Genomic DNA, 24,942 nt, shown 5'->3' with positions numbered 1-24,942 from the left:
CTAAGCTATCACTCTTTGCAGATGATATGATGGTCTACTTAAAAAATCCTAAAGAATCAACTAAGAAGTTTGTAGTAATAATCAACAACTTTAGCAAAGTTGCAGGATGCAAAATAAATGCACATAAATCATCAGCATTTCTATATATTTCCAACACCTTCATCTTCCAACACCAACATCTTCCAGCAGCAAGAGGTAGAAAGAGAAACACCATTTAAAATCACCCTAGACAATATAAAATACTTAGGAATCTATCTACCAAAACAAACACAGGAATTATACAAAAACAACTGCAAAATACTTTCCAAACAAATAAAACTAGATCTAAATATTTTGAAAAACATTTCTTGCTCATGGGTAGGACGAGCTAACATAATAAAAATGACCATTCTACCCAAATTAATTTACCTATTTAGCGCCATACCTATCAAACTACCAAAAAACTTTTTTACTGAATTAGGAAAAACTATAACAAAGTTCATTTGGAATAACAAAAGATCAAGAACATCAAGGGAAATAATGGAAAAAAAATGTGAAGGAAGGGAGCCTAACAGTATCAGATATTAAACTGTACTATAAAGCAGTAGTCATCCAAACGGTATGCTACTGGCTAAGAGACAGAAGGGAGGATCAGTGGAATAGACTTGAGGTAAGTGACATCAGCAAGACAGTGTATGATAAACCCAAAGAGCCCAACTTTTGGGACGAAAATCCACTATTTGACAAAAACTGCTGGGAAATTTGGAAAACAATATGAGAGAGATTAGATTTAAATCAACATCTCACACCCTACACCAAGATAAATTCAGAATGGGTGAATGACTTGAATATAAAGAGGGAAAATATAAATAAGTTAAGTGAACATAGAATAGTATACTTGTCAGATCTCTGGGAAAGGAAAGATTTTAAAACCAAGCAAGAGTTAGAGAAAATTACAAAATGTAAAATAAATGGTTTTGATTATATTAAACTAAAAAACTTTTGTACAAACCAAAATAATGTAGCCAAAATCAGAAGGGAAACAACAAATTGGGAAAAATCTTTATAACAAAAAACTCTGACAGGGGTTTAATTACTCAAATATACGAGGAGTTAAATCAATTGTATAAAAATTCAAGCCATTCCCCAATTGATAAATGGGCAAGAGACATGAATAGGCAATTTTCAGATAATGAAATCAAAACTATCAATAAGCACATGAGAAAGTGTTCTAAATCTCTAATAATTAGAGAAATGCAAATCAAAACAACTCTGAGGTATCAACTCACACCTAGCAGATTGGCTAAAATGAAAGAAGGGGAGAGTAATGAATGCTGGAGGGCATGTGGCAAAATTGGGACATTAATGCATTGCTGGTGGAGTTGTGAACTGATGCAACCATTCTGGCTGGCAATTTGGAACTATGCTCAAAGGGCTATAAAAGAATGCCTGCCCTTTGATCCAGCCATACCATTGTTGGGATTGTACCCCAAAGAGATCATAGATAAACAGACTTGTACGAAAATATTTATAGCTGCACTTTTTGTGGTGGCAAAAAACTGGAAAAGGAGGGTATGTCCTTCAATTGGGGAATGGCTGAAGAAATTGTGGTATATGCTGGTGATGGAATACTATTGTGTTCAAAGGAATAATAAACTGGAGGAATTCCAGGTGAACTGGAAAGACCTCCAGGAATTGATGCAGAGTGAAAGGAGCATAGCCAGAAGAACATTGTACACAGAGACCAATGCACTGTGGTAAAATAGAATGTAATGGACTTCTGTACTAGCAGCAATGCAATGACCCAGGACAATTCTGAGGGAATTATGGAAAAGAAAGCTACCCACATTCAGAGGAAGAACTACAGGAGTGGAAACACAGAAGAAAAGCAGCTGCTTGAACACATGGGTTGAGGCAGACATGATTGGGGATTTTGAGTCAAAACTACCACACCAATGCAATGATCATCAATTTGGAAATAGGACTTGATCAATGACACATGTTAAAACTAGTGGAAATGCGCATTGGCCATGGTTGGGGGGAGGGGGAGGGGTGAAGGGGAAAGTAGGAGCATGAATCATGTAACCATGTTAACTTTTCTAAAAGATGAATATTAATAAATGTTAAAAAAATAAAAAAAAGTCAATCATTATCATTAAGTCATAACTGGTGCATTCTTTTGAGCTGAGCATGGATAGAGTTGTGGGGGGAGGAGGTGTTGTTGAGTGTATGTGTGGAAGGGGAGGGACTGAGAGAGCAGACAGAAATCCACTTTGATACTATGATGGGACCCCCAACTCCACTCTTCCTATAAGGGGCAGCTTCTTGCTTAGCTGCAAAGTTTGGGAATCCCCCTGATTCCCATGTTTGTCTCCACCCTTCCTAATTAGCTATCAGGCAGACTTTCAGATAGTAAGTAGTGCAAGTATTTATTATCTCCATTTCACAGAGAAGAAAACGAAGGTTCAGAGAAAGTAAATGATTTGCTCAGTCACACAACAAACAGTCATCCGCCCCTGTAATGCTTCTGGCACCAAGGCCAGAGTCCTTGCTGTTAGAGTCTGCTGCCATTAGGATGGGGGCTGGGGAGAAGAATAGTGACTTCACCTGCAAGGGTAGGAGTATTGAAAAATCTAACAGTTTATTTTCCCCACTCCACTTTTCCAAGGACATATACTCAACAGCTCTGATAAAGGTTTCTTTGTCAAACTCTTGCCTGTGGAACATTCAAGTCCATTTAGAGAAAATCCTACTTTGTTTCAGACATACTCAAGAAGGAAGAATACACTATGGATGAATGCCCCTCAAGGAAGGCAGGGGGGTTCTATGGGTTCTCAGTAGCAATTCTTGTGGCAGTAAAGTACATTGGCTATGGGCAGTAGTTGAGAGGGGGCAGAGAATAGGTGGGTGGCAGAGAAATTTCTCTTATTTCCTCATTTTTGTTCTGGATTTCTTCATCCCTGCCTACTCCTCAGCATTAAGTGGGAGGTTTGGCAGTGCTAACATCTGTGTCTCTGTCCCATATTTGAAGTTAAAAAATTATGAACTCTGCATAATGAAATGATGATTTTGATTCTATCCCCATGGTAAAAAGGGATTTGCCAATGTGCTAAATGAGACAAAGATAAATAACAAACAGATGTTCTCACAAAATGTTCATTAAATTTCAGCCTTGTAGAAGGTGCTGAATTAAATGTGTTCCCACTTTTAATGTGTTCTGGAGTAAGGAGCTTTTATATCTTAATGCTCAATTTAGGGAAGACTAGCTTTCTCTAGAAAAATCATTGTAATCAGTGACTTACAGGCTGTTCATTTGTTCAAAGGGGTTTGCCATGACTGGTTTAAAACTTTTTCTTATTACTCCTGATAGTTCAATTATGCCTAAAATGCCTCCTCATCCTGGTGCAGAGGTGTCCTGGAGCCTTAAAGGCTGTCCTGGCACAGCAGAAGCTCTGGGAGCTACCATCAGGTGGGAATGGTTATGGATCCAGGTGCCTCTATAACCTCAAGACCTAAGTGAGAGGGTCTGGCCCAGTTTCAGGAGACTGGACAGCAGGTATAAGGGAGCATGATCTATTGGGGTGCAAGGAGTATCCTTCCCAAGGAAATCACAGAGCCTTTAGTTAATCAGGTTTTCATTCTACACACTTCTCAAAAGATTGAGTTTTCCAAGGAAGGGCGCTATGCTAGGTACTTCTAGATATAATCAAGTAGTTCTTAAACTGACAGACAGATAAACAGAGTGAGAGACACATTGCTTAATAAATTCTTACCATATACCAGGCAGTATGTTGAGGGAATGTGAAAAGTTGTCTAAGCTCCTGGGATTGGAAGCATTCTACAGCAAGTTTTCCTAAAAATGGATAGATGGAACAAATTATGGACCATAGAACATCAGTTATCTTAAAGACTATCTCATCTAACCTCTTGTTTATATAAAGGAGGAACTGAGGCCTAGGAAAGGAAAGTGTAGTTGCTCAAAGTTGAACAGTTTCTGGATGGTAGAGCTGGGTTTTGAATCTAGGTCTCCTGTTTCAAGTTCATAAAGCAAGTATGCTATAGTGGATAAAGCCCTGGATTTGTAGTCAAGAGACTTTGATTCAAAATTTACCTTGAACACTGTATGACATAGGCAAGTCATAGAGCCACTCAGCCTATTTGGAACATGTAAAATAACAGTACAGGAATTCCCTGTCTTTCAGGATTGTTTTTCCCAGAAGAGAAAGAGCAGAGTGTTGTAAGCTTAAAAATTAATATACAATATCTCCAAGTATTATATTTAATAAGATTTATTAATAATCACTTGAAGTAAAAAGAATCAAAAGACAAAATTAAAAGCCTGAGTAAAGCCAGCTTTCCCAGCTCCAAATGCGGGAAAAGAGACCAAGAAGGCAGTTACACACAACTTATTTACAAAATGTGAGGATGCAATATGGAGATGAAAGAAAAAGGAATTTTGGGATGAGAAAAAGAATTCTTGGAGGTGGAGTCTTTAGGGTACAACATTCTAATTATACAGGGTACAACATTCTAATCATATAGTATATTCAAAAAGTCATTTGTCAGATTTTTTTAGAAAGGATACCTGATTAGATAGATATGAGTTAGACTTGTCCAGTGATATTAAACTCAAATAAAATGGGATTACTATGAGCAGTACATTGACCTGGAAAATCACAAATTAAAATGATCTGTGTTATATTATATTTTATTTCTTTTGGTAAAAATTTCCCAATGGCATTTTCAGGTGGTTAGGTCCATGTGGGGCCTGGAGTTTGATACTCCTAGACTTGATGATCTCTGAAATTCTTTCCAACTCTGAGGTTCTGTGATTCTGGAATAGAAATTTTCTAGATGGAAGGGAGTAGTCATTGGTATCAACTTGCCCAAAGAAGCCAAGGAGAATGAGATCTTAAATTGCAAAGGGCTATGAGTAAAATGAATGACTCACATTTAACATTTTTAGGATCATAGATGGCTGAGGTTGGAAAGGACCTTGAAAATCATCTGGTCTAACCACATTTTATAGATGAGGGAAGTGAGGCCCAGGGAGAAATAACTAAGGGGAAGTGTCTTCAGTTACAGGTTCTCTTCATTTGCTAATCAGACTCTGTTATTGGAATCTGCTCTGTTGAAATGTACAACAGAAATGTGGGTGGATTGTTTGGCCATGTTGACTCTCAAAAGCAGAGCCAACAGAGGGAGGTATGTGATATGTAGGTATGGTCAACCAAAATGCAGCCAATCACTGGGGTACCTTCTAGTCTCTTTGGGATGTGTTCTCCATCTAGACAGGATACATACTTTTGCTAGTGGTGTCTGGTGTAAGTATCATTCTGCAATGAATTGATTTAACTGGGTTGGCATTTCAGTAGTCATAATCACATTCTTTAAGAAATATGATTTCACTTCCTACTGCTTTTCAGTAGTAGTTTATAAATGTGTGATGGACACCCCAGAGGATGGACAAGGGCATTGATCACATTGAATGGTTGTTCCTAAACTGGAGATTAAGGTGCTGTTTCTCTTCCATCGATGTTCAAAAAAAATTGGGTAATTTCCAAGCAAGGCTTAATTCAGTAGCTATATTGCATGGATGTGCTATGTTCTTGAAGCTTTTATAAGGAGAGTATAAAGAGAACAATGGGAAGGAGAGAAGGGGAGAGAGGGACACTCAGAATAGAAAGAGAAGAGGGGGAGAGAGAGGTAGAGAAAGAGAGGAGAAAGAATTGGGGAAAGGAGACAGAGAAAATGGGAGAGAGCTAAAGGGACAGGGAGAGACTGATATAGAGATAGAGAGTGACATATAGATAGAGAGATAGAGGGGGGGCGGGGGAGAGAGGTAGAAAGAGAAAGGGAGAGAGAGAAAGGGAGAGGACACAGAAGGGGAAAGAGAGAGAAGATGGAGAGAGAACAAGAGGAGGGGGAAGGAGAGAAGGGCAGAAAGAAGGGAAAAGAGAGAGACAGAAAGAAAGGGAGAAAAAGAGAAGGGGAGAGATGGGGAGGAGGGAGAGAGAAAAGCTAGAAAATAAAGCCAGCTCCATTTTGATTTCTGGGTGGTTATTCGATTGTCATCATTTGATTTATAATACAGTACAAATGGTGATATTTAAATGCAAATCTTGTATAGTGGCGTGAGAGCATACTTTGAAGGCAAATTAAAAAATCAATGAAATAGTGAGAAATTGAAGTTTAATAACAGGAACTATAAAATCTTCCAAAGTTCTGGCGAAGTGAGAATTATTCTTTTCCCCTGCCCACTACTTCTCTTATATTCTGGTTTAATAACTGAAATTACAAAAAATACAATTTTTATGATAAAAATGGAATTTTAATAGGAAACTAAACAATGTTGCCTTGTATCCTCAGACCCTTGAATTATGTCTTAACTACATGGATTTCACAAGACTTGGGTCACTGTATCTAAATCCAAAAATTAGAAATATTTCTTTAAATTCATAAACTATATTCCATTTAGACCAAACAAAAGATGTAACCCTGACCTTGTCTATAGGGAGAAAGAAAGAATGAAGGTATGAGAAAATAAGGCTCATTCACTGTTACTGTTGGTGCTATTTTGAAACCTAAGGAGGAGAAAATGTGCCCCCAACCCCAAACATACACATACTCCAGGCTCACTGCATCCCCTTGTTTCAGCAATGGCAAAAGCACTGAATTTGAACCAGAGGACCTAGGTTTGAACCTTCCCTATACTACCTGATTGGCCTTGGAGAAGTCTTTTCTTCTCTCCAAACCTCAGATTCCTCCTTTGTCAAATGTTGGACAAGGGATGGACAAGATGATCTCTAAAGTTTCTTCCTGATCTAAATTCTGTCCCCTCTCTAGCCCAACATAGAATGCTGGGGTTTTGTCCCCCCACCCTTCCAAGCTCTTCCTCTCCTTTATTATTGCCAAAGGAGAAGAGATCCTGAGGAACTTAGAAATAAGCACAGCTCAAATCCTAAGAAATTGACAGTTGGCTGTATTCTAGCATTTGTCTTCCTTCCCTTCTCCAGGATGGAAATTTTGTGTTATCATTAGAGGTGATGAGGACCTGAATTAGAGGAGTTTCTAAGGGAACCCAAGGTTATTTGGCCAATTTGTGGAAGGAAGAAAATGTCAACTCTGGCTGTTTTTTTAAGGCCTTAAATACTGAAATGGCTCCCAGGTAAATGGATAAAAGTGATTTCCTCCCCTTTTCTCACTAATGGAATCTTATTTTATTGGTAATAACATAAGAATTATGTGAAGTGTGAATCAAACTTTCTTTGTCTATCAATTAGCAACTTTTAATTTAATCAACCAAAAACTAAAAACACCCCTATTTAACCCCTACTTAATACTAAGTAAGGGAGTTTACAGTCACTTACTTGGAGAGCTCCACCCTGTTAACTCAATCAGTCAGAAACTTGTGAATCCTATGATAAGAGTTGACACCTTCAGAGGATGAGAGGTGGATCCCACAGACACTGCCCCCTGGGCAGTGCTAAACAATTTGGAAGCTGTGATTGGCCCCTGTCAAGAGGGGAAGGGACAGGAGGAGACCACAAAAAGTCCTGAAAGGGCTTCAGCTTGAATCTTCAGCTTGGAGCTTTGGCTGGTGACTTTCCTCTTGGAGGTGACTTGGGATTTGGACCTTGGCTTTGACTCTGGACCTTGGCTCTTGGACTGTTTCTTGGGTGAGTGAGACTTTCATTTCCTGGCTTCTAGAGAGAGATTAGTTCTAGAGAGGCCTTCCCCTCTTGGAGGAGGCCTCGTGAGTGAAACACTGGGTACTCTGGTCGAGGGTTAACAAGCCCTGCCAGGCTGAGCCGAGCACTGGAGCAATATTTAGTGTGATAGGCTAGACATCTTCTCTACCCTCTTTTTACATTTCTCTACTTTCACCCCTTCCACTTCTTTGTAAATAAAAGCTATTAAAAGTCATTTTGACTTGAACTATAATATTTTAAATAGGCAACCACCATATTATTTTAGAATTCTCACATATTCAGTCAAACCCTTAATTTAATTCCTTACATTTTTGGCATCCATGAAGGTTTGATGAGCACCCTCAATTTCCTGATAATCTCCTTCACCTTCTACTGTCTCTAAACTATCCCTCAGCCAGCTATTAGTAGCTAATTCTAGAGTTACACTCTACAGCTGTTGATCTTGCTTTGAAGAAACATAAGTCCTAAACTTTAAAAATAAATAGACAACCAAGCATGAATTGAACAGCATATCCCAAAATGGGAAAATATTGTTTCTTGTCTATCTAAAATGGCTTATGGTCCCAGAGAACAGTTTACAATGGATATATTTAGCACTGTTCCCCGAGTATTCTTATAATAGGATATGTTGCAGTCTATCTAACTCTATTTAAAAGAAGACTGACAAATAGCCTGAATAACCTAGAAATTCACATGAGAAATTCATCTCAGCTTCGTCCTATATGTGCATTTCCTATCCTGTCTGAAACCTTTCCTCTCCAGTCCAACCAGTGATCCCTCCTACCACTCAACCAAATGTTGAACTAAAAGCTCATCTTGAGAGACAAGCTTACCTTGAAAGATAACTGGAAAATATCTCACGTGACCTTAAGAAGAAGTTGGAGTAGAGTTTGGGGGAGCTCAAGGCTCATATAAAAAGCATTGAGAAAAACTTTTTCAAAACCTCAGAGTAAGAAGAGAGAGACTTCTCTCCTCCCCCACTTCCTCACCATATACTCATACCCAGCCTCCTTGTTCTTGCCATAACCATTCCCCCCTACTACCTCCCATCCTTTCTCCTCTGCCCCAGGGGCCTTCCCTCACCCCTGCCCAACCCATTCCCCCCTGCCCTACCTCTTTTCCCTCTGCCCCCTCCCTCTGTTTACCTACTCCTCCCCCTTCCCTTACCTACTCCATTGAAAACCAAACATCGAACCTAGAGGCAGAAACAAAAAATAATTCAGCTGAAACCCTATTCCCCCTGAAGTTAGTACCCACTATTAATAAGAGTGGAAATGTAGTTTCCCTTAGACACTATACACCATTCACCCCCTAAGAAATTGAGAGATTCAAACAAAACATTCCTTCCTTTGAAAATGAGCCAATTGTGATTGCTATAAAAACTAGAGAGCATTTTTTAGACATATGACCCTGGATGGGTTGATGTTGAAAATTTGTTACAAACTTTTTTGACAGAAAGAGCATCTCTCTTGTTAATCAGGCCCAAGGAAGGAGAGCAATTCATTGGCCACATGATGACCCAAAATGGAACTGCAACAATGAACAGGATTAAACAAAACTATGCCAGGCCAGAGAGGCATTATTAACAGCAATGAGAGCTTGTTCTGACAGACTGGGCATATGGACAAAGTTTGAGAGTCTAAAACAAAAAAATGATGAAAATCCCTCCCAATTTATGGGAGGTAGATATATAGACCTGGATCTTTCCAGAGAAAGGGATATTAGGCAGATTAGAAGGCATTTTGTAGAAAACTACTGTAAAGTGGCAAAAAAATTATTTTAAAACCAACTGCCTGAACTGGTCTAGTATGGACCTTGAAGAATAGAGGAGAGTAGCCATATACATATTTAATGGCCACTAGAGAAAAGATGAAGGTGATAGTGAATCAGTAGAGGAATTAAAGAAAATGAAAATTTTAAGAGAAAAACTGGAAAAATCAAATCATGGAGTGGCCATTGCCCCTTTGCAGGAATCCACAAATCAATCATTAATGTGTTATTTCTGTGGAAAAAGGAGTCACGTAAAAATGGTCTGTAAGAAGTAGAACTTCTACTCTGAAATGGGGCTCATCCATGCTATACTCAGAGTGGAAATCCCCCTCTATGAGGGAACCCCAGAGAAATAGCCAAGGACCTTTATGAAGGTCTAAGAGGGGAGAAAAGGATTCTGGAATCAGAGAGTGAAATCTTTGATTTCCCAGATCCTGATAACTTTAACACCAGTTATCCCAGTACATTCTCCCCAACATAGTAATGAACCTCATGGAACCATAAAAGTTGGGAACACATATTATGATTGCCTCTTAGATATTGAAGTTTCCAGATCAGTTTTGGTGAGTAAACCAGATGCCAAATGCAATTCTGGCTCTCTAAATATAGTCAAACTGGATAAATACTTAGTATCCATGCTGTGTTTCTCTTTCCCTCTTGTCTACGACATTCCCAGATCCTTCCCATCTTCAAAAACTAGATCTTTCCATCCCTGGCAGCTAACATTCTATATGTCTCCTACCTTTTATAGCCACACTCCTAGCCATCTGTCCTTACAATCACTTCTCTACTCCTTGAAACCCTGCTTCTGATCCTCAATACTTAATGGAAATTAATCTCTCCAAAGTTAGCAGTGATTTCTTAATAGCCAAGCTCTTAATGAACTCATTCCTCATCCTTTTTGACCTCTCTTGCAGCCTTGGATGCTGTTGATTACCCTCTCCTCTTGAACATTCTCTCCTCTCTGGGTTTTTGGGATTTTTCCTCTCTCTTGCTTCTCCTGCCTGCCTGACTACTCCTTCTTAGTCTCCTTGCTAGGTGTCCCCTAAGGCTTTTTTGTGGGTCCTCTTCTCTTATCTCTCTGGACTTTCTCATCTCATGATTTCATCAGCTCTCATAGATTCAATTATAATCTCTATACAGATGATTCCCAGATCTCTATATTTATTCCTGGTCTCCCTCCTGAGCACCAGTACCACATCACCAGCTGTCTATTGGACATTTCAGAGTGGATGTCTCCTAAGTATCTCAAACTCAACATGTCCAAAATAGAACTCAACATCTTTTTCCCAAAGACACCCTAATTCTGAACTCCCCTGTTTCTGTTGCAGATACCACAATCTTTCTGGTCACCTTTACAGTTTCATTAATATCTTTTTTTTACCAGCCAGTCAATTGCCAGATTTTGTTATTTTTACAATCTGTCCTCCAAACAACTGCCTTACCTCTGATCATAGCACTCCCTTGCTCAGTAAGCTCCAAGGACTTTGTTAGATTTATTTTCTGTGTGAATCAAAAGTGATTAACACAATGGCATATGTCTTATAAAATTTTGTCATGTGTCTTATAAAATTTAAGAAAAATAAATTACCTTTTTTGTGAGATATCTCTCGATCAATTTAGTCATTCTGTGTCTTATCAAGTAACTCTCCATGAGTTGCTGGGGTCAAAAAAATTAATTTCTTAGTGATTGCTCTTGAGGTGGTGACCTTTACTTAAACTGGCCCTTGGTCAACTGACACAATCTATTGGAGGGCCTGTACTTGAAGCTTTTCCAGTTTATTAGGACCTACTTCACTAGGCAGCCTTAGGCATAATGGAAGTCAATGGATGCTTGTTATCTAAGAAAAGTAATCAACATTGGGAATTTCGAGTGCAAATAAGTGGCTTTGCTAGCCTACCAAAATAATAGGCTTTTTTTGTCATCCTGTGTTTGCGGAATTCAGTGACTGAGAAGACTGCGATGGTAGGACATGGAATGGGGAGCAAACTGCTGACATTGGAATATATAGAGTGCTCTCAGTTCTCTCTAAGATCTCTAAGATCCCAAAATACAATAGATCATTCAGGAGAGAATAGCTCAAAGTTGGCCCCTTGGAAGTTCCTTGGTACCATTCCTCTATGAAACTCCATACCTATCTTATTTGTCATATTTTCCCCAAATAAGTAGTACTATTCCAAATAAGTAGTACTTTCTTTGACAGGGACAACATCTCTTCTGCTATGTTGGTACCATTTGCTCTACCTTCCTTTGGTACATGGTTGGGCACCTAGTAAATATTGATTGTTCCTTCCACTTCCAATGACTACTTTCCTCCCAACCAGCTCATACTACTTAGCTGTTATTTCTTTTAGAACTACTTAAAATACCACTTCCTATCATGTGCAATGGGGACAAGTTAGAGGCCTTCCCAGTAAGTTCAGGAGTGAAGCAAGGATGCCCATTATCACCTCTATTATTTAACATTGTATTAGAAATACTAGCAGTAGCAATTAGAGAAGAAAAAGAAATTAAAGGGATTAAAATAGGCAATGAGGAAACTAAACTATCACTCTTTGCAGATGTTATACTTAGAGAATCCTAGAAAATCAACTAAAAAGCTAGTCAAAATAATTAATAATTTTAGCAAAGTTGCAGGATACAAAATAAACCTACATAAATCATCAGCATATATATATATTTCCAACAAAAATCACTGGAAACTAGGCTACCTAGTGAAGCTACCCAAGAAAGGTGACCTATCCCAATGCAGCAACTGGCAAGGAATCATGCTTCTATCCTCTCCCAGCAAAATCCTGACCAGAGTAATCTTAGAAAGACTGAAGGAGGCCTTGGACAAGAAGCTGAGAATAGAACAAGCAGGGTTTCGTCAGCACAGATCGTGCACCGACCACATCATCACCCTAAGAATCATCATCGAACAGTCCATCGAGTGGCAGTCCCCCCTCTATATGACTTTCGTGGATTTTGAGAAGGCATTTGACAGCGTGGACAGGAACACCATCTGGAGATTGATGCAGCACTATGGGATTCCCCTGAAGCTCATCAACATTATTCAGCGACTATACAAAGACTCTACCTGCCAGGTCATCCATAATGGGAAACTGATGGCTCCCTTCACAGTGAAGACCGGAGTGAAACAAGGTTGCATGCTCTCGCCCCTTATCTTCTTGATGGTTATAGATTGGATCATGAGAAGAATTACCAAGGACAACAATACGGGCATTCAATGGACTCATACCAAACAGCTTGAGGACCTTGACTTCGTGGATGACATCTGTCTCCTTTCTCACAAGCAGCAGGATGCGCAAGCCAAACTTGCACGACTCTCTGAAGAAGCGGAGAAGACTGGTCTGAAGATCAACAAGAAGAAGACTGAGGTGATCACAGTCAACAGCACACAGGACCTGCCAATCCAACTACAGGGAGAAAACATCAAGGAGACAGACCACTTCACCTCTTTGGGTAGCATAGTCAGTAAGGACAGCGGAGCAGATGAGGACATCAGAAACCGAATCAACAAAGCCAGACAGGCATTTAACACCTTACGGTCTGTCTGGATCTCCAAAGCACTGTCCGTCGTCACTAAGCTCCGAATCTTCAACACCAACGTAAAGGCCGTCCTCCTATATGGATCAGAAAGCTGGAGAGTGACGAAAGTCAACACCAACAAACTCCAAGTCTTTGTTAATAGATGTCTACGCTACATCTTGAACATCAGATGGCCTGAAAAGATCTCCAATGCTAGTCTCTGGGAAATAACAATCCAGTATCCCATTAGTCAGGACATAAAGAAACGTAAGTGGAGATGGATAGGACATACGCTACGAAAACCGGCAGACAATGTAGCCAGACAAGCATTGAGCTGGAACCCTACAGAGAGGAGGAAAGTCGGAAGACCAAAACAGACCTGGCGAAGATCTGCCGAAAATGAAACAAAAACAGTTGGAATGACATGGGCCCAGCTGGGGGAAGTTGCCCAGAACAGAGTCCAATGGTGTGAGATGGTTGCGGCCCTATGCTCCTAAAAATGGAGTCAACAGGAATAAAAAAAAAAATCTGGAAGAACAAAAGATCAAGAATATCAAGGGAACTAATGAAAAAAATGTGAAGGATGGGGGCCTAACAGTACCAGATCTTAAACTGTACTACAAAGCAGTGGTCATCAAAATAATATGATACTGACTAAGGATAAAAGGATGGATCAGTGGAATAGACTAGAGGTAAATGACCTCAGTAAGCTAGTGTTCGATAAACCCAAAGATCTCAGCTTTTGGAACAAGGACTCACTGTTTGATAAAAACTGCTGGAAAAGTTGGAAAACAGTATGGCAACACTTGGTTTAGATCAACATCTTACACCTTATACCAAGATAAATTCAAAATAAGTAAATGATTTAAATATAAAGAGTGAAATCATAATTAGGTGAACATAGAATTGTATACCTGTAAAATCTATGGCAGTGATTTCCAAAGTAGGCACTACCTCCCCCTGGTGGGTGCTGCAGCGATCCAGGGGAGCAGTGATGGCCACAGGTGCATTTATCTTTCTTATTAATTGCTATTAAAATTAAAAAAAATAATTTACATGGGGCTAAGTAATATTTTTTCTGTAAAGTGGGTGGTAGGCCAAAAAAGTTTGGGAACCACTGATCTAAGGGAAAGGAAGGAATTTAGGACCAAGCAAGAGATAGAGAACATAACAAAATGTAAAATGAATAATTTTGATTATATTAAATTTAAAAAGTTTTGTACAAACAAAACCAATGCAACCAAAATTAGAAGGGAAACAACAAAGTGGGGGGGAAATTTTATAACAAACTTCTTTGAGAAAGGTCTAATTTCCCAAATATATAAAGAACTAAATCAAAAGAACAAGAAATCAAGCCATTCCCTAACTGTCAAAGGATATGAATAGGCAGTTTTCAGATGAAGAAATCAAAACTATCAATAATCACATGAAAAAAGTGTTCTAAATCCCTCCTAATTAGAGAAATGCAAATCAACACAATTCTGAGGTACCATCTTCCACCTAGCAGATTGGCCTATATGAAAGTAAAGGAAAATAATAAATGTTGGAGGGGATGTGGCAAAATTGGGACACTAAATACATTGCTGGTGGAGTTGTGAATTGATCCAGCCATTCTGGAAGACAATTTGGAATTATGCCCAAAGGGCTTTAAACGAATGCATACCCTTTGATCCAGCAATACTGCTACTAGGTTTGTACCCCAAAGAGATAATAATGAAAAATGTTTGTACAAAATATTCATTGCTGTGCTTTTTGTGGTGGCAAAAAATTGGAAAATGAGGGGGTGTTCCTTGATTGGGGAATTGCTGAACAAATTGTGGTATATGATGATGATGGAATACTACTGTGCAATAAGAAATGATAAAGTAATTGATTTCCAGATCAGCTGGAAAGACCTCCACAAATTGATGTGGAGTGAAATGAGCAGAACCCAGAGAACATTGTACATAGAGACCAAAACATTGTGGGACAATCATATGTAACTGAGTTTTATTGATAGCAATGCAATAATCCAGGACAATCCCAAGGGATTTATGAGAAAAAATGCTATTCACTTCAAGAGAAAGAACTGTGGAAGCAGAAATGCAAACGGAAAACATTTGATTTTTCCCTTGTTTATATGGGTATTGGATGTGGGGTTTTGGTTTTCAAAAGATTATTACGAAAATGATATGGAAATAGATATTGAGTTATAATACATGTACAACCCAGTGAAATTGCTTGTCAGCTCTGGGAGGAGGAGAAGGGAAAAAGGGGAGGGAAAGAACATGAAACATGTAACCATGGAAAAATACTTAAATAATAAAAAAAATTTAAGTGCCACTTCTGTTTTCCACAGTAGAAACTGATCTTTCTTTCCTCTAAACTAGTAGATTCCTTTGTATCTCCCTCATTGTGTTTTCAAATCTTAATTTGAGTACCTAGTTTCTCTCTTCTCCTCCAATGTGAGTCCCTTGAATCAATAGCAATGGCATAACCCTTTCAAAGACCTCCACGGTCTAAGTTAGTGTCATGCACATACCAAACACTCAGTAGTTATGTGTTAAGTTAGGAAGAGGCTAAGCATAGCTTGAGGCAGATGGGATATGGTAGTCAGGAGGACTTGGGCTCATATCTTGTCTCTGACAATAGCTGTTTGACCATTGACAAGTTCTCAGTTTATTTATCTGTAAAATATAATAAATTCAGTAGCAGCCACTTCATTGGGGTTGTCCTGAGTATGTGAAGTGCTGCATTAAACTTTAAAGGTTATAAATATTTGCTCTCATTAATAGCAGTATTCATGGTAGTTATTATAGAATCTAGAGAATGGGTTCAAATTTAAGTTGTTCCACTTAGTACTTCTATAATCTAGGGAGATCAGTTTATTTCTCTGAGCATAATAAAATTAAGAAGTTGGACTGTATGTTCTCTGAGTTTCCATCCTACCCTGATACTCTTTTAGGGTCCCTGGTAACTCAATTTCTTGGGCAAAAAATTGGATTTCGTAGGTGGGGACATCACTGTTGCCAATTGCACATAAGGTATTCAAAAAAGAGAGAAAGATTTGGGGAGTGGTCAGCTGGTTAAGAAGATAATATCTGAGGATATGATTTGGTTTTCCTGACCATGGCTTAGAATACAAGAATGTTGGGCCTTGAAGCAGGGATAGAATGGAACTAACAAGGGATGGAAAAAATGTTTGCATATATAGTCTTGCAAATCTCATCAATAGGTATTTAAATTGAAAGGGAAGGGAGAGAAAGAAAACTGTCTACATGTATCTATCCAGATAGATAACACAAAAAGTAACCACACATAGAAATACATAGGAGACAAAACAAAAAAGGTAATAGAACCTCTAACTTCAGATTTATATACAAATATACAAAGCATGATTCAAAATGTACTAAATATTTTTAAATAGTTAGGCTTTATTTATTTTAATATTATTCTCCCCCCAACCATGCACCTCTTTATGTAGTATAATTTACTCTATTTTACTTTTTCTTTGTGTTCCTCTTATTACAGTCCTCTTTTCCCCCGCCTAATTTTTTTACATATCATCCTAAACAGCTTAATACCACACCCTCTGCCTATGTATATTTATTCTATCAACTATGATAATGAAAACAATTTTTAAGAGTTACAGATATCATTTTTCCATATAGGAGTATAATCAATTTTACCTTATTGAAGACCTTAAATTTTTCTCTTTCTTATTTATCTTTTTATGGTTCTCTTGAATTTTGTATTTGGACATCACATTTTCTGTTCAATTCTGGTATTTTCTTCAGGAATTCTTGGAAATCTTCTATTTTATTAAAATGTCCATACTTTCCCCTGGAAGTATATAGTCAATTTTTATGGGTAGGTGATTCTTGATTGTAGACCCAGTTCTCTTGCCTTCTAGAATATATTCCAAGCCTTGTGGTCCTTCAGTGTGGAGGCTGCCAGATCCTATGCAATCCTGACTGGGGCTCCACGATACCTGAATTTTTTCTTTCTGGCCACTTGCAGTATTTTCTCCTTGGCCTGAAAGCTCTTGAACTTGGCTATAATATTCCTGGGAGTTGTCATTTGGGAATTTAATGTAGTGGATGATCTGTGGATTCTTTCAAAGTCTATTTTGCCCTCTTGTTCAAGAATAACAGGGCAGTTTTTTTGGATAATTTCTTGTAATATGATATCTAGAGGGTTTTTTTGGGTTATGGCTTTTCGGGTAGTCCAATAATTCTCAAATTGTCCTCCTGGATCTATTTTCCAGGTCAGTTGTTTTTTCAACAAGAAATTTCAAGTTTCCTTCTATTTTTCATTCTTTTGATTTTGTTTTTATTATTTCTTGATGTCTTGTGAAATCATTCGCTTCTACTTGCCCAATTATATAGATTTTAAAGACTAATTTTCATCCACGATCTCTTGATTCTCCTTTTTGATTTGGTCTATTCTACTTTTCATGGCACTCTTTTCATCACTTGACATCTTTGTCTGTTGTTCAAGGTTCTGGTTTTTATTCTGTTTATTACTTCATTTGATTTCTGTGTTTCTCTTTCCATTTAGCCAGTTTTTCCTTTTAAGCTATCATTTTCTTTTTGCATTACTTTCATTTTTGTCCACTTTTCTTCCCATTTTTCTTCTAACTGTTTTACTTGGTTCTTGAACTCCTTTTTGAGTTCCCCCAGAGCCCATGACCAGTTTCCTTTTTTTGGAGAGTTTGCATGTGTTTGCTTGTTTCTCACCCTCTCCTTATACTTCTGTTTTTTATTCTTTTTCTCTGTAGAAGTGTTCCAGGGTCAAGAACTTTTTTGCTACTGTTTACTCATTTTCCCACTTTAGGACTGGGAACCCTGCAAGGTGCTTGTAATTTCTATCTTAGTTTCTGTCTCACAGGGCTTTGCCTTGGGGTTATCTTCACTTCCCTGTCTGAGGCCCAGAGAGTGAGCCCAGTACTATAGAGCTCTGACTCTCTCCTCCAGGGCCTGGGATTTCCAGGGGTAGGTCTGAGGTGTTTTGGGTTTTTTTTGGTGGTGTAGACCTCTTCATAGTGTTTTCCCCTGAGGCTGTCTTTGCTGCTGAGTGAGTCCAGTGCTATTAAGCTTCAAATCTCAATGCCAGGGCCTGGAGTCTCCAGGGGTAGGTCTATGGTGTTTTTTCTTTAGTGTAGCCAGACTCCTAGTATTCAGAGGTTGCCTAGGTCCTGGCTCTGTGTCTAGCTCAGTAGGTGGGAGAAGTGGTGGGCTTGCACTTTACGTTGTACAGTATTGCCCCTTTATAATATGGAAATCCCATTTCTCTGCCTACCTTTCACAGGTATTCAGTGGGAGAGCCCCTTTGTTCGTCCTGCTTTCACTTTTGTCCTTTTGAGACATTTTTTAAAGATCAGTTTGGAAGGCTATTCAGAGCAGCTTTAGGATTTATCTCTTGCTACTACACTGCCATCTTGGTTTTATCTCTTGCTACGTTACTGCCATCTTGGTTCTGCCTCTCAGGTTTATTTTAACATCCATTTTTCTTTTTCTTTTTTAATTTATTTGTTTAGAACATTAAAGTTCCCAAGTCTCTCTCTCCCACTCAATCCTAAACTTGAGAAGGCATAGTTTGACAAATATATAGAGAAATGTATGTATATATAAGACCATGTCATGCATTTTTCTGTTTATCAATTCTTTTCTCTGAAGGCGGATATTCACAGTTATTCTTCAAATGATCTTTTGGTTGCTATATTTAATTTTCTCTTGGTTCTGCTCATTTCACTCTTCATAATTTCATTTAGGCTTTTCCATGTATTTTTTGTAAAGGTATTTTATTTTACCAGTTATGTATAACAACAATTTTCCACATAAATTTTCCAAAGTTATATGATCCAAATTTTTCACCTCCTTCCCTTCTGTCCCCCTTCTCAGAGATGATAAGCAATTTGCTTTGGGTTATATATGAATTGTCATTCAAAAAAAACCAACATATTTCCATAGTGTTCATTTTTGTAAAAGAACACTCATATAAAACCCAAACCCCAAACAAACTTAAGCAAAAAATTGTATGCTTTGATCTGCATTCTGACACCAATACTTCTTTCTCTGGTGGTGGATAGCAATCTTAGCCATAAGTCCTTCAGAATTGTTCTGGATCATTGTATTACTGAGAGCAGCTAAGTCTTTTACAATTGATCCTTCCACAATACTGCTATTACTGTGTACAATGTTGTACTGATTCTGCTTATTTCAATCTGCCTTAGTTCATGTAGGTATTTCCAGCTCTTTCCAAAATCATTCTGTTCATTAATTTTTATAGCACAATAGTATTCTATAAGTGGCATATACCACAATTTGTTCTGCCATTTCCCAATTGAGAGACACCCCTTTAGTTTCCAATTCTTTGTCATCACACAAAGAGCAGCCATAAATATTATTGTATACATAGGTCCTTTCCCCTGTCTTTTTATCTCTTTTGGATACAGACCTAGTAGTGTTATTACTGGATAAAAGATTATGCACAATTTTATAGCCCTTTGGGCACAGTTCCAAATTGCCCTCCAGAATGATTGTATCAGTTCACAACTCCACTAACAATGCATTAGTGTCCTAATTTTGCCACATCTCCTCCAACATTTATCACTTTCCTTTATTGTCATATTGGCCAATCTCAAAGGTGTGAGGTGATAAATCAGAATTGTTTTGATTTGCATTTCTGTAATCAAGAGTGATTTAGAATGTTTTCCCTCTATTTATAGCTTTGATTTCTTCATCTGAAAACTGTTTGTTTGCATCCTTTGACTATATATCACTTGGGGAATGGCTTATATTCTTATAAATTTGACTTAGGTCTCTACAGGTTTGAGAAATGAGACCATCAGAGAAATTTGTTATAAAAATTTTCCCCAGTCTGTTGTTTCCCTTCTAATCCTGGTTACACTGGTTTTGTTTGTACAAAACCTTTTAAATTTAATATAGTAAAATGTATTCATTTATCACCTTATAAAGTTCTCTATCTCTTTTTTGTTCATAAATTCTTCCCTTCTCCACAGATCTGACAGTATCATTCTGTGTTCCCCAATTTACTTATGGTATCACCCTTTATGTCTAAATCATATACCCATTTTGACCTTATTTTGGTTTAGAGTGTGAGATATTGGTTTATACCTAGTTTAACATTTGTTTTTAAACATTTTGAGCTCCAAATTTCCTCTCCCTCCAATTCTAACTCTCCTCCACCCATTGACAAGGCAAGAAACTATATCAGTTCTACATGTGAAGTCATACAAAACATATTTCCATATTAGCTATTTTGCCAAAAAAGCAAGAAAAATAAGGTGAAAATATATGCTTTGATCTTCACTCAAAGTCAAGCATGAATTAGAGATTTTCATATTGGGGAAAAGTATTACCCAATAGGTATCACTGAGATGTAGTTGGGGTTAGGTAGTAGGACAGAGTAACCTTGTATATTGAGAAGATATATTTGTGAAGGAATCCTAGGAACCATTTGGGGGAAACAATATAGAGAGTACAAAGGTAAAGATCAATTAAAGGCAGAAACAGAAGGAATTACTTAGACAGGAAGAAGAAGTATCTTAGAAGTTTGGGGAATAGATCTCAAGTCTGGTGCATAGATGTATGATTTTCTAGTGAGAAAGCACAATGATTATATCTGGGACTAGAACTGTCTCTATCAGAATCAAAGTACCTAATAATTTATTGCTTTGACTTAGTGATCATTTTATTTGTGAAAAGGTTAAGGAACTTATTTGAACGTTATTCTTACCAAATAAGGACTGTTGGCTGAAGAAGAGATGATAGGAACAATGGAGAGAAGTACCCAGGATTTGTGACAGAGGAGAAAAAATGCTAAGCACAATCTTGTCATACACTCTTTATTTTTGGCAAATGGTTTATAGGGTTTAGAGAAAAGATAGGTAGGATTCCATGAGAAGGGAAGGAAAGAAAAGGACGTAAGCATTTATATAGTTCCTACTAGGTGTCAGGACACTATGCTAAGTGCTTTTTATAATTTATCTCATTTGACTTTCACAATAGCCCTGTGAGATAGGTGCTATATTCCCATTTTACAGTTGAGGAAACTGAGACAGAAGTTAAGTGACTTGCACAGCTAGTTAAGTGACCCAGACCGGATTTGAAATCAGATGTTTCTTACTCTTAGCCAACTCTAGGCTTTATCCACTGTACCACCAACTGACTTATGGATGAAAATTGTACAGGGAAAGTCAGCCTAGGAGGGAAAGGAAACTCAAGAATGAAATTCTGAGGTTACAAAGAGAAAAAATTCTGATGAATAAAAACGGGAGTTGTGAAAAGAGACCAATGTAGGTGCAAGTGAATCTTATTTCTCTTTTAAAATAGCTATGTACACAAGATGCAAATAATGGAGAATGAATTTGAAAGCCCAGCAAGGGACATATATGATAGAGTCGGGAGTTAGAAATTCATAGGAAACTAAGGACAACACAAAGGGATTTTTGAGCTATATTTGGGGGAAAGAGCAAAATAAAAGAAGAAAAAGGAACCACTGCTTTGGGGTTTCAGGGACAATGGCAATTGATAACAGTAAGAAGATAAATTTTCCTTTGCTAAGGAGAATGATCTTGGGAGAGAAGCAGGCATCATGATACAGTAAAGAGAACTAGATTTGGAATTATAGGTCCTGGTTTCAAATCCTGCCAGTGCGATCTCAGGCAAGTGATTTTATTTCTTTAAGCTTCAGTTTCTTCAACAACTTCAGATGAGGGGATTAGATTTAACCTCAAAGAACCCTTCAAGCTTTAAATCTGATTTTTGCAAAATTTAGAACAAAAGAAATAGCTAGTGGGGAGTTGAACCCTAAGATTAGTAGGAAGATGTTAAGAAAGTACCAGGTTGCCCTTGATGAGGCCCAAAAAAATTACTTTCCTGTGAAAAAGCCTAGAAAATAGGAAAGGTGCTGCAGAATTAGAGAAGGCTAAATGTTCTGATTTTCAAAAATTGAAGATTATAGGGTTTGACAAATGTAATTGATAAGTGGGCCTGACATTGATTCCTGGTAAAATTCTAATATGTAATTGTTTTTTAAGCCCTTACCTTCAGTCTTAGAATCAATATTAAGTATCCAGTCCAAGAAAGAAGGGTGGTAAGGACTAGGCAATGGAGGTTAAGTGACTTGCCCAGGGTCACATAGGCAGAAGTGCCTGATTTGAATCCAGGACCAAAAAGGGATGATTAGCAGACATGCAGAATCCAAAATTGTGATCGCTGCTAAGTCATCAAGCTCAGGGCAAAACTATTAGGGAGACTGCTGTATCAGGGATCCTGAGCTGGAAGATAAGCCCCCTCATTTTACTGATGAGGCGACGGACTGAAGCAAAAACATTTGACTTTAGCTCTCCCATACATTTCGCTACTGAGATGGGGAAAGGTGAACTAGGTGGATTCCAAAACTCATTGGCCTGAATCTGCTCTTTCCCACCATAGAGGATGATTCTGGTTCTAGGGTCTTCCTTTACCTAGGGGGCGCTCTGCTGACCCGCATTCTCAGTTTCCCCTTGCAAAAGCCTCCCTTGAATCATTTCCGTTGACGGCACTCCGTTGCGGTCATGGAGCAGGCGCACTGAGTGTCAGCGGTATTTTAGGCGTTGCCTTCTGCTCCCAGAGTGCACTTCTTTCTAGCTGAGAGAGGTGCCGCATGGTTCGCGCGGAAGGAGGCCGTAGTGGTACTTGGTCATTTGGCGGCCTTGACTTTGGAGGACGAATCCCTCTAAAGCCAATCTCCTAACAGACGAAAAAAAGGTAAACCTGCCCCTGGGACTCCAAGGGCTACGAACAGAATGCTTTCCAAAGTAGCTGCTGGTGTTAAAGACTGGTCTAGTTCTAACGAAGAAAGATATGACCGTAGAAGGGGGGAACCGTTGAAAAATCAGCCCAAATTGCCTGAACAATTTTTTGGGGACTTTGCGGGAAATATTTTCGGTGTAAAGGATGATACTACAGGCCCTTTGTGTGACAAATGTGAACTCCCCGTTAAACTATATGGGCGCTTGATACCCTGCAAGCATGCTTTTTGCTATGACTGTGCTATTTTGCCTAAAGAAAAGGGAGCTAGAGTGTGCCCGGGCTGTAATAGTGCTGTGCATCGAATCGAACAATGTTTGCCAGGTTCTATCTTCATGTGTGACACTGTTCAGGGGTGCAAGAGAACCTACTTATCTCAAAGGGACTTACAGGCTCACATCAACCACCGTCATATGGGCGTGGTAAAACTGGTTACTCCTGTGACTGAAAATGGCCGCGCTCCTGTTCCCTCAACATCCGCTCAAGTTCATGATCGTTTTACGATGCCTTTAGAGAAGCGTTATATAAGCCACATTCCTCCAGAGCAGCACACCACCACGCCATTACTTCCTTTGCAGTATGTGCCCCGTGAGCATTATAATCAACCACAGGAGGATATTCGAGCTCCTCCTGTGGATTACCCAGTGCTTCCAATGGTTACCACATCTCCTTGGGGCAGGCAGGAAAATCTAAAAAGAAAATGCAGCAATTTAATAACCGTTCCTATTCGGGATGATTTAAATTTAGGCCCACAACCGCCTCCAGTCTCAGCACTTGATCGCCATCATCCTCAATTTCAGGGTCAACTATTTTCTCACCCTCATCATACTATACCTCCACAACAATTTTATGTACCACCACCATTACCACCACCTTTTCCTCCTCCTCCTCCTCCTCTGCCGCCGCCACCACCGCCCCCGCCGCCGCCGCCACCAGGAGCATTAAGCCATTCAATGCGGTATTCTTTCCAGGCTCCGGGTACTCCTTATGTCCGTTATAGCCAAGTTCCTCCTCCATCAGTGACCTCTGTTCTGCCACCAGTTAACCAACCCTTTCAACATATCATTGCCCAGATGGTACCACGTATGAATCATCCTCTGCCAAGATTTCCTTCCACATTACGGGGTGGCCTTCCTGTAAAAGTCCGCAGACCGTACCAGTATAATCCTAACCCTTGGCTGCAGTTTCCTGAATATCAAAGACCTCTAAATCCTTCAATCACACAGCCAGGAAAAATGAATCCTGGTGTATGGGCTGCATCAAGAGGACGACCTCAATTTCCATCAATGCAGGGTCCATTTCGAGGTGCGTTTTCAGGACCGTCTTATCCTGATCGGATGAGAAATAGACTCTATTAACAGTGACTGGACTGTGAAGGTATCCTAGAAGTTAGAACCTGAGACTGAACTGAACATAAAAAAGGAGTTCGAGAGTGACACCAGATGGAACTGCATATAAAATGGGGTTTAAGGTGGGACTGAACTATATGTAAAATGTGGGGGAGGTTCAAAGAATCTGAACTGTATATAAAATAGGTTTGGGGGTGAGTGAAGTTACCTACCGGCTTCAAGGGTGAAACGGAATTGTATATATAAAAAATTAGGGTTGAAGTGGGAAAGAACTGAAATTACAGTGGGGGGTTTGGAGCAAAATGGAATTGTATAAAATGGGGGTTGGTTTGGGAATGCCCTGAAAATACAATAGGGGTTCAAGAGTAAAACTGAACTGTATATAAAATGGGGGTTGGGATAGTACCGAACTGGAGATACAATGGGTGTTCATGTGTGAAAACTGAACTGTGTAAAAATGGGGATTGAAATGGGAATGAATTGAAGATAAATAGGGGTTCAAGGTTGAGACTGAACTATATGTAAAATGTGGGTGAGGGTAGAACTGAACTAAAGATACAGTTGGTGTTTAAGGGTGAAACTGAACTGTATTATAAAATGGGTATTGGGGTAGAAATGAACTGAAGATAAATAGGGGTTCAAGGGTGAGACTGAACTATATGTAAAATGTGGGTGAGGGTAGAACTGAACTGAAGATACTGGTGGTGTTTAAGGGTGAAACTGAACTGTATTATAAAATGGGTATTGGGGTAGAAATGAACTGAAGATAAATAGGGGTTCAAAGGTGAGACTGAACTGTATAT

The 24,942-nt window shown here is 38.8% G+C and overlaps 1 protein-coding gene across 1 annotated transcript; it reads left to right on the top strand.

The window, feature by feature from the left end:
- The first annotated feature begins 22,786 nt into the window (after window positions 1–22,786).
- LOC123253497 (E3 ubiquitin-protein ligase Hakai-like) lies at window positions 22,787–24,148 on the top strand. The gene has a single exon (XM_044682683.1). The coding sequence runs from the start codon at window positions 22,787–22,789 to the stop codon at window positions 24,146–24,148; it is 1,362 nt and encodes a 453-aa protein (XP_044538618.1).
- Window positions 24,149–24,942: the final 794 nt, after the last annotated feature.

Source organism: Gracilinanus agilis, chromosome X, assembly GCF_016433145.1.
Source record: "Gracilinanus agilis isolate LMUSP501 chromosome X, AgileGrace, whole genome shotgun sequence".
Taxonomy (NCBI): domain Eukaryota; kingdom Metazoa; phylum Chordata; class Mammalia; order Didelphimorphia; family Didelphidae; genus Gracilinanus; species Gracilinanus agilis.
Note: the sequence above shows the minus strand (reverse complement) of the source record. Positions and strands in the feature narration are given on the sequence as shown.